General features: G+C 42.2%; 1 protein-coding gene across 8 annotated transcripts in view; it reads right to left on the reverse strand.

Moving 5' to 3' along the window:
- Window positions 1-7,746, reverse strand: part of BTRC (beta-transducin repeat containing E3 ubiquitin protein ligase) — a 170,280-nt gene extending 162,534 nt beyond the window's left edge. For 4 of the 8 annotated variants that reach the window (XM_073904292.1, XM_073904290.1, XM_025880669.2 and 1 more), the window contains exon 1: window positions 7,449-7,604. In XM_073904292.1, the coding sequence (XP_073760393.1) occupies window positions 7,449-7,496 (48 nt within the window). In that variant the 5' untranslated portion in view covers window positions 7,497-7,604. The other 4 variants (XM_073904291.1, XM_073904289.1, XM_073904295.1 and 1 more) reach the window with 3 other exon arrangements.
- Window positions 7,747-11,126: the final 3,380 nt, after the last annotated feature.

An 11,126-nucleotide genomic window follows, 5' to 3' on the forward strand; every position in this document is an offset into this window, starting at 1 on the left:
AAAAAAAAAAAAAAAAAAAAAAAAAAAAAAAAAAAAAAAAAAAGAATCTAATTGTTTCTTTTTTTTTTTTAAGATTTTATTTATTTGAGAGAGAGAGAATGAGAGATAGAGAGCACGAGAGGGAAGAGGGTCAGAGGGAGAAGCAGACTCCCTGCCGAGCAGGGAGCCCGATGCGGGACTCGATCCCGGGACTCCAGGATCATGACCTGAGCCGAAGGCAGTCGCTTAACCAACTGAGCCACCCAGGCGCCCGAATCTAATTGTTTCTTTATGCCTTTTTTTAATTTTACATAACATGATGCAAAGATACCTGCTATATTAAGTAGTGGTTCTAAAAGTATCCAGCCCAGGGCACCTGGGTGGCTCAGTTGGTTGAGCGACTGCCTTCGGCTCAGGTCACGATCCTGGAGTCTCAGGATAGAGTCCCGCATTGGGCTCCCTGCTCGGCAGGGAGTCTGCCTCTCCCTCTGACCCTCCCCCCTCTCATGTGCGCGCTCTCTCTCTCTCATTCTCTCTCTCAAACAAATAAATAAAATCTTTAAAAATAAATTAATAAATAAATAAAAGTATCCAGCCCAAGGGTGTTGTTCAGTAACCAAAGTGAGAAAGTGCTAGTCAGGATAGCACAACAATGAGCAGAATGAAAGCACAACAGCTGTCATAGTAAGCATTTCATCATTCTTCTATAAATCAAGTATACTAGATTATATTATAGACAATTGTTACTATAGTACATTATTATACAAGTTACTCCCTCCTCCACGCCTTCTACGAGCAGAGTATACTTTCCTGCCCTTTTGACTCTGGGCTTGCCCATTGACTTCCTTTGGTTAACGGAATACTAGCAGGTGTGACAGGACCAATGACTGAAAGGTACTTGAATAATTGGACTTGCTCTCTTGTGCCTTTGCTGTAGCTACAAGAGCTTCACCTGATAAGTCACCATTTCTTTTTCTTTTTTTTAAGATTTTATTTATTTATTTGAGAGAGAGAGAATGAGAGATAGAGACCAGGAGAGGGAAGAGGGTCAGATGAAGAAGCAGACTCCCTGCTGAGCAGGGAGCCCGATGCGGGACTCGATCCCGGGACTCCAGGATCATGACCTGAGCCGAAGGCAGTCACTCAACCAACTGAGCCACCCAAGTCACCATTTCTTTAGTCTGAGTCCCAGAATATCATATGTACCAGTCCTTAGTGAGCAGCCAAGTCCAGAGTCACCCAGCTAAGCCCAGTCTATACCATCCAATACTCAGCAAATCCACACATTCATGAGAATAAATGTCTATCATTGTATGCCACGATATTTTGTGGGTTTTATTACTCAGCAATAGCTGACTGATATACAATGATACTGTGAAACTATAAAGTCTTACTCCATTTCCTCAGTAAGTCAAATGATTAGAAAATCTACATATAAGTCTGGACAATAACACTTCCACTCCAGCCATCATGTGACTAGCAAAGAAATATGCCATCATATTCCATTGTTTCTCTGCTCTTCAAGGATTAAATATAATATAAGTCAGGGCGCCTGGGTGGCTCAGTTGGTTAAGCGACTGCCTTCGGCTCAGGTCATGATCCTGGAGTCCCGGGATCGAGTCCCGCATCGGGCTCCCTACTCAGCAGGGAGTCTGCTTCTCCCTCTGACCCAACCCCCTCTCATGCTCGCTCTCTCTCTCTCTCTCTCATTCTCTCAAATAAATAAATAAAAATTTAAAAAAAATAAAATAAATAAATATAATATAAGTCAGGGTACTGGGTCAGACTGCATGGGTTTGATGTCAGACTCCTTGCTAACAGAGTGACTTTGTACAAGTTACTTATTCTCTCTGGACTCAGTCTCCTTATCTGAAAATGGGAGTAACAATAATACTCAATCTATTATTGGAAGGATTAAATGAAGTAATATATGTAAAGGACTTAGGGGCACCAGGCTGTCTCAGTTATAAGAGCATGCAACTCTTGATCTCGGGGGTCATGAGTTCAAGGCCCACATTGAGTGTAGAGATTAAAAAAAAAAATTTAGAATAGCACATAGTAAACACTAAATAAATGACAGCTGTTAGCTATTCATGGCTATTTTAAAAAACAAAAATTTAAAAAACACGACTCTCCCAATTCTACTATGGTTATCCCTTTATTGACAGTCAGGACAGGTTAAGAGCACAAGCTTGGCAATAGGAAGGGAGGTATATCCTGAAGGGAGAGCCAAATCTCAGGAAGGAGCAAGACCTTAGAAGGAAATCCCAACTCAGAAGGTTCATCTTAGGCAGGAAGGAATCCTCTCTGGGCTCTGTGGCTTTTGCTCCCTTGCTTCCCACTCCCACCCTAGCCACACAAGAAGGCAATCCAAGAACTATGGCAGGAGTGTCCCAGACTTCATAGTGTGAAGTCAACTACCCTCAGTATTTATTCCACTCGTTATCTCTGAGCCTTCTGTAAAATGTTCTAGCTCTGTCTCAGTCAGGCTTTAGGAAAGTAAAGGGAATTATCAAGAGATTCCCAGAGTAAAAGTTAAATCTTATGGAATACTAGTCAAAACGGTATGAGCCAGTGAAACTATCCCGTATTTTTTCCCCTCCTCTACTTCCAATTTACAGATGCTGGATTGACTACTGAGGAAAGAAGCAGTTTTCTTTATAGTGACCGACTTATTAAACATTGGTAAATATTTTCTACATCATCCTCAGTGAATTATTATACATACTTAGAAAGCACTTTCCATGCCATATTAAAATATTGCTAGAACATAGATAGGATTTGGGGCACCTGGGTGGCTTAGTCAGTTAAGTTTCTGCCTTCAGCTCAGGTCATGATCTAGGGTCCTGGGATCAAGCCCCGCATCAGGCTCCCTGCTCAGACTCCTTGCTCAGTGGGGAGCCTGCTTCTTCCTCTCCCTCTGCTCCTCCCCCATTCATGCTCTCACGCATGTGCGCGCATACATTCTCTCTCAAATAAAATCTTTAAAAAAAAGTAGAAGGGATTTTAAAATACTTCAATAGCACAAAGATTTTTTTCTTTCCTCATTCTCTTTTTTATTGTAATGCCATTTACCATAAAATAATTTTTTCTACACATGCTCAAAATCTTACATATGTCCCATCTCCCTTTAACAAGGGAAAAAAATTCTCATCTGCTTCCTTTCTTTCAGGATTTAAACACTATACAAATAATATAGAATAATAAGTGGTCTCTTTTGAAAGTTCATTTTCTAATTTAGCAATAAAAAATTTCTGACAATCATTCAAAGTAGAATTTTCTCTATATCTAATAATTCACTTCCAATAATATGTACATCTATTACAGACATAAGTTTTAAAAATTAGCACAAAGAATTATCACTAATTTGTAATTTCATACCTTAACCTATATAAGAATATCCAGAAAAGAAACTGAAGGCTAACTTAAATTGAGAACAGGTAAAAGATACATAGAAACTCTGACAAAAACTAAGAACTAGTTTCAAATGTTCACCCAACCAGCTGGTAATCAATCTCACTGACTCAAAGAAAAGCCCATCTCAGTGAAAAATCTGAGTATTTATTTTAAAATGCAATTTCTTGCTTTTAGATACATGCACCTCTCAAGCAAATAAGAAAAGTTACTGAATCATATTAATTCACCCAGTATTATCTCTGCAGTGACATTATTAAGGCAAGTCATGCAGGAGATCATGTTAGTTCCTTAAGAAGTTAACCTCAAAAAAGAGATGCTTCCAAAGTAAACCCAGTGTTGTTATTTACAAATTTGGCTAATCCCATTTGTATTTTTAGCATGAACATCCAACTACAATAGCATCCCTGGCAGCCAGTCTCAAAAGGGCATGACCCCCAGCAATTTCTAGCTGTTTATGAATGTCATTCTTCTTGTCTACAGGTAGAGAATATTTCCCCTCCGACTCTGGGCTAGCCTTGACTGTCTTTGATCAAGAGTGACATTCTCAGACTTCCAATCCAAGGACGTAAGAGAACTGGCTGAACGCCTTCTATTCCTGTCTCTTAGAATGCTCCTTCTTAGAATCCAGGCACCCAGCTTAAGTAAATCCAAAGGCCATGTGGAGAACGAAGGGGGGCGGGCACATAAAGGAGGACTGAAGGCCTTTAGGACTAACTAAACTCTCAGCCAGTGGTCATCTATGTGAATGTGGCCACTTTGAACATTCCAGCTATGCCAGCACCCCAGCCAACACCATCAATCAACCACAAATTTCAGAGAAGTAAAAAATTGTTTAAGCCACTAAATTGTGGGGTGGTCTGTTACACTGCAAGTTACCTTTTATACTGTTTCCCTTATCTATCAATTCTATAAAAAAGTATTTTATATGCCCTAAAATATTTCATCTAAGTTTCAAATATTTCCCGAGATCTAATATTCTAGGACTGGTTTATCCTGGTCATTTTTAAAAATAAAATTCAAATTCATTCCTCAACTCATCTTTCTATCTCCCATATAGATTTTTTTAATATCTGCTTATAAAATGGTGCCTACATTCCCTCAATCATTTTCATTTCTCTTCTCAGATCCTCTTCCAGTTCCCATTTATCTTTTCTGAATTTTAATTTTGTTGACCAAGGAAGTATTAGTTAAGAAGGTGCTTGAGGACCTGCTAAAACTAAATGAAATATTAGCATACAGGTTACTTAATGTGAACTACTGCTTTAACATCATTTGTTTCTAGAAGTTAAACATTCCCCTTGAACTATTTTTCATAAGTATCCAAGGATAAATTTAAAATCTAAACTATGTGTGAACTATGGTCAACTATGAATTAGCAGTCTTGCTAATAAGATTTTATTTTAAAATTTGTTATCAAAGCACTACATTAATGCTGTAATATGCAAAATTCATGAAAGACAATATCTATTTCACATTAGCATTTGAAATAAATTTTACATTTTCTTAAACCATGGAAATCAGGGCATCCGTACAAAAACTGCCATTCACAATTTGCAATTGAGGAAAGGAGTAAGGCCAAAACAAAGCCAAATACTACACAAAAATCTCAATTTGATTAAAAGGATCATTCCTCCATGTTGTACTGTGCTAATTACTTGGTGCAAGCACAAATAAAGTATCTTCCTATCTCAAAACTGACTAAGTAAAGACACGTTATAGTAGGGTAAATGGGACCAAAGGCAAGTTGTGACTTACTCAGATTCATAATAAGACTGTGACTGAGCTAAAAAATACAAAATCTCTAACTCTCCATTCTCTGCTTTAGCTATTAAGAAGTCCTTCTTGGTGACCCTCTTCCAGTTGGCCTTTTTCTCAAGCAGTAGCCAAAATAGCAGGCAAGGTCAAAAATGAAAGTTACTAAAATTAAAGAAAAAATTGGCTTCTCCCTATGGAAAGTGACTCAACATTTAATAATGTGTGGTGCCCTAAAAGCTGCTAAACTACTACATGGCCATCTCCAGGTCCACTTTAACTCAATCAGGAGACCATTATCGAAACATTAACTCACTAGTACAAAGTGGAGATCAAGTAGTTGTGAATGTTCCTAGGCTGAGGTCTAATGGGGAGTAAAGAAGATGATCTCATAATGTCTCTTTATGATCTATAAATCACATTATTCCATAAATTTGACATAAGTGTCAAGATTAGGACTCAGTCAACCTCTAAGTAGGAAAACAAAAACAAGCAGCTGCCAATTTTCTGACTTAAATCTAGAAGCTGGCATACAGGTTATTTAGCATAGAGATTATTCAATGTAAAATATCAAGCAACTTCCTCTTACTTCTAAACTTCAAAAAAATTTAGTATTTTAGAATTTCAACATTGGCAGAAACTCAAGAACCTTCTTCAGGCCTAATGGGATTTTGTTAATGATATATTCAAACTTTAGTTAGGTGTTTTTGAAAGCACTAGTACAAAATAAAGTTTTAGTAAATATGACCAGTCTCTGAAGATGTATTCTTATAAATGGGGCAGTTTAAAGCCAAATTTCAATTAGGATGGTACCCATGTTTATTTAGATTTGTTTTAGTATTTCAGACAAAAACAAAATAACAACCATCGAAGAAATGAGATTTGGAGTGACAGGTTACAATTACTTCCGAAAAAGCAACACTCCACTGCAAATAATATCAATATCCCTAAAGCCACCTGTTAAAACAGCAGTCTATGCAGTCCACCATTCTTTAGCTGTAACCACAAAGTCTGGTTTTACACCTAGGATATACAAGAAGCATCAGATTAAAAGCATCAAATATCAGCCTATACAAATTTGCCAAACAAGCATAGCAAAAGAAAAGCGGATAGAAAGTTAAAGAACTAGGCTCCAAAGGATTTAAATACACCCAACAAATTCCAATCCAACTTCATACTGTGCTTCAACTTAAAACTGATAAGTAACCACCAATTCTGACATCTCCTATTCCCCACTAGTTAGATCTCCCCTTTATCTCCTGAATTTCTCCACTGATCTCATCACTTCTTAGAGGAGTCTTGCTATTGTAATCTCCATGGCCTCTCCTTTCTCAGAAAGTGATACAGCACCAGGGCCCATATTTTACTTTCTTTACAATTTAGCACTATGTTTTGTTTTACCCTATTAGATATTAATTTTTTCCCTAATCTCCTGTACCCATGTTTCCCTGATGGATCAGCCTCTTGCTTTTTATCACTTCGTGCTCGCTACAATATTTAGCTTCTCCTTTCAAAGTAGAGTATGTACCCCTTTTTCTGACATTTGTAATTCTGGCTCACTATCAACACCCCCTTCCTTCCCTAGAGACTATCACCATAGTCCTAGGTCTCCATCCCTCGCCCTTCTCCTCCTAAGTAAGGCCTCTTCCTTTCCAGAGTTTGTCAACATTAGTTTGGCCAAACTGGGACTGTACCCTGAAGGCAAAGGCTATCTCCCCTCCTCCCCCCCCCCCCCCCACATTCTACAGAACTACAAGTCTCCCACCTGCCCTGGCTTTCTCTCCTCCACCCTTAGATCCATCTGCATCCCGCCTTGCCCGTTCCCCACTGGCCCCCCACCTTATATCTCCCCTTCCACTATCCCGCGCTCCCCTTCCCCACTCCTGAACGCACCTCCTCTGCTGGGCCTTACCCGTAACCCTGACACCGAAAAGGCCCTGCCAGCAACCTCACGGCGTCTCTCCTCTGGGCTTCCTCCGCTCTTCAGTAACTGTCCCCACGCCCCTTTCCCTCCAGGGCCCCGCGCGCCGCCCAGAGCCCCCTCCCCGATTAAGCTCCCGCTGTCACTTGGCTTCTCATCCACAAGATGGCGGAGCTGTTGCCCCCACCCCCGGGTCCTCTCCGCAACCCTCCTCCCTAAAGCTCCCGTCCGGTCCCTTCAGCTGCCCCCGCCGCCGGCCTCGCCCGGCCCAGGATCCCGCTGCCCCCTCCTCCTGTGGGCAGGCGGCCCAGGCCCGAGCCTCAGCGACGTCGCCAACGCCACCGCCTCCACCGCTCCCAGGCCTGCGCCTTCTCCTCACCATAAACTTGAGCGCTTTTTCCTGCAGCACCGCCTCGGCTGGGTCCATAATCACCGGGGGCCACTGGGTCTGCACTCCGCCGGGGCCGCCCCCTTGGTGCCAGGCCGCAGCCAACGCAGCGCCCGGATCCGCCTCCTCTTCCTTCCCCCCGCCCTCTCTTACCTCTCAGGCACCGGCAGGGGGCCAGGGAGGACCCGCTGTTCCGTGCACATGCGTGAGCCCACTGGCTCACGGGATTTGTAGTGCTGGGGTTCCCGCGGCAAAAAGTGAGGCCTCGACGCGAACCGCAACTCCCGCAGTTCACTGCGGCACGGTCGCTGTGGCCGAAAGCCAAATCTAGACAACTCGCCGTCAAATAGAGAGAATCGGCTGATGGGAATCGTAGTTTACAGCCTCTATGGATGGGAAACGGGAGGGGGGGCGGGGCACGGGTGTCTCCGTGGTTACCGAGCGACGCTAGTGGCTGCTTGCCTGGTATTTGATATCAAGATGGCGAGCATTGCCTCACCTGTAGACCAAATACTGGAAAAAACTGTGAGAGGACTCAGAGGTCCTGGCAGCACCTCACAGACCAATGCAGAATTTCAAGGTCCTTCTAACCTATCACCCCACACTGCTCCTGAAGACCTTATTCTATCCCCACAAAAAGTCAGGGCCAGAGAGAACTCACCTCAGGAGATTCTTGGGTGTTTTGTGCTCAGAAGGTATGGACTGGTAATGCTAAGCCTGGGATTGAAGCCTTGCATTAAGGGTCAAAAAGTGCTTCCAAAGGCCTTCAATGGTGGGATATAACGGCCATCCAGCAAATAAAGCCTGTAAGTATTTAGTTTGGCCTTGAAAGGGACAGTACGATTTTATTTTGGAGATTGGATCTACCCTACTCTCTCAACACCAGGGTTGGACTAAAAGTGACAGGCTAGTACAGAATATCCAAATCGATAAAATAAGTGAATTAGGGAAATGCCTTTCCACTTACAGGAAAAATTTCCACTATTTTATTCATCTGTTCAACGAACAGTTAAGCACATAACTGTGTGCAGACATCATCCTAAGAAATAGGGATTCATTGGTGAACATGACAGACCCAATCTTGTGGAGCTCACATTTCTAGTATTTTGATACTTTGTTCTACAGTCATCTTTAGGTCCACAGAACTCAGCAAAATACCTAATACATAATAGGCTTTCACTTAATAAAAAAGTTTTACTCCTGAATTAAAAAAGTTCTACACAAGTGCAAAATGGAGAAGACTGCAAATTCATACACATGAAAACTCCATGGAAGTTTTCATAGGACTAAGGCGATATGTGACACAGTTGCCAAATATGCTAAAGGAGTTCTAGGCAGCTTGAAGAGTAGTGTCTGGGGAATAGAGGCTTATGGTCTTTGTTTTGAAGCAGTCTGATCACACCTGGAATACTTTGTTCAGTTATGGGCACCATGTCCAACAAACATGGTATGCAGGAGCATAGTCAAGGGCAGGATGACCATGGGAGAAAATATTGGTAGATGCTTCCTCTAAGAAAAAGAGCATGTAGGAATAACATGACAACTAAATTCAAGCGTTTTGAAAGTATTGAAAGGCATATGTAGATAGCATATGACAATAATAATAGCTACCGCTTTATTAGCTCTTTTGTGCCAGGCACACACAGGGAATTTTTTATTCATAATCTCTAATATGGGGCGCCTGGGTGGCTCAGTCAGTTAAGCATCTGCCTTTGGCTCAGGTCATCATCCTGGGGTCCTGGGATCGAGCCCCTGCTCAGCAGGGAACTCCCTGCTTCCCCCTCTGCCCTCCCCCCTGCTTGTGCTCTCTCCCTTTCCCTCAAATAAATAAAATCTTTTTTAAAAAACTTACATAATCTCTAATATGCATAATAATCTTTAATATTCATAGTAACTCTATAAAATAGGCATTATTATCCCTAATTTACAGAAGAGACTGATAGAAAATAAATAAGTTGTGCAAGTCATACAGCAAATTATATTGTCAGAATTCTAACCCAAGTCTGCTTGACTCAAAGGCCTGTGCTATTTTCACTGAACCACAGTTCGGTGGCACAGGACTCAGACTCAGAGCTCTCTAGTAATCAGAGCTGTACTGACAAAGGAATGGATCACCCCATTCCTGAAAAGATATAGAGGCAAGAGGACTATCTGTCTTTTTTTTTTTTTAAGATTTTATTTATTTGAGAGAGAGAGCAAGCACGAGAGAGCACAAGTAGGGGGAAGGGCAGAGGGAGAAGCAGGCTCCCCGCGGAGCAGGGAACCCAACGCGGGGCTCGACCCCAGGACCCTGAGATCATGACCTGAGCCAAAGGCAGATGCTTAACCAACGAGCCACCCAGGCGCCCCAAGAGGACTATCTGTCTTAAGTAATGTCTACAGGGTTTCAGTTTGGGTGGGAGGGTAAGATCTTTTTTTTTTTTTTTTAAGATTTTATTTATTTATTTGACAGAGAAAGAGAGATAGCGAGAGCAGAAACACAAGCAGGCGGAGTGGGAGAGGGAGAAGCAGACTCCCCGCTGAGCAGGGAGCCCGATGCCGGGCTCGATCCCAGGACCCTGGGACCATGACCTGAGCCGAAGGCAGACGCTTAACGACTGAGCCACTCAGGCACCCAGGAGGGTAAGATCTTTTAAACTCTAAGATTCTATTCTGTTGAGAAGTCATTCATTTGACTTTGTTATCCATAGAGGAGTATGAAAACACTGCTGAATGAGGCTGGCAGTCAGTGATGGTCCTCACTTTGTCCAGCCATATAGCGGTAAGGATTAGTAAAACAAATCCAAGGAGTTTTTGTTTGAAAGCCCAACCAGCCAGACAGTTCATATGCATATGGATTGAAAGTGAGCTGGCAGGGACTGGGTACAGAAAGGGTAAATCCTCTTTTTTGAAAATTGACTGCTTATGGTCAGTCAACCTGAGAAACCCAAGTATAAACTGCCTTGATTTTGGAAGCTTCTCATATCCAACATAGTTTAGGAAAGGTCACTGGATTGGATGTAAGAAGTCTGGTTCTAGCCCATCCTTTCTCCAGTTAATTGGTTGATTGGACAATTAACTGAACCTCTCTGATCCTCTCTCTTGCCATCTGGAAAACAAAGATCTGCCAACTCTAAAATCGATACATTTATGAGCCTGTTTTTTTTTTTAAGATTTTATTTATTTATTTGACAGAGAGAGCACAACTAGGCAGAGCAGTAGACAGAGAGAGAGGGAGAAGCAGGCTCCTGGCTGAGCAGAGAGCCTATGTGGGGCTTGATTCCAGGGTCCTCATGACCTGAGGTGAAGGCAGACATGCTTAACCGACTAAGCCACCCAGGCGCCCCGATAACTGTCTTTTAGAGTTCACTTGTATCACAGTTCTTCCCTACTCAATCCTTGTTTGGCTCTCTTATCTCCGTTATCTTTGTTTACATTCCTTTATCTGGCTTTCCAGAATTTCACAATCTTATGCAGTCCCCTCTCCCACCTTACTTCCCACTTTGCATTGATATGTCCCTCTGCTCCAATCAGACATTTCTCCTACACACCTGCTCAGCATACTCCTACTTCCCGGCCTTAGCTAGAAGTCTTCCCTTTCTCTCTCTTTCCTACTCATCTTTCAATGTCTGACTTAAATCTCAAAAACAAATAGTTGTCTAGGGTCACCTGGGTGGCTCAGTCGGTTAA

Source organism: Callorhinus ursinus, unplaced genomic scaffold, assembly GCF_003265705.2.
Source record: "Callorhinus ursinus isolate GAN/ISIS: 27379988/994484 unplaced genomic scaffold, GSC_fseal_2.0 scaffold20, whole genome shotgun sequence".
Lineage (NCBI taxonomy): Eukaryota > Metazoa > Chordata > Mammalia > Carnivora > Otariidae > Callorhinus > Callorhinus ursinus.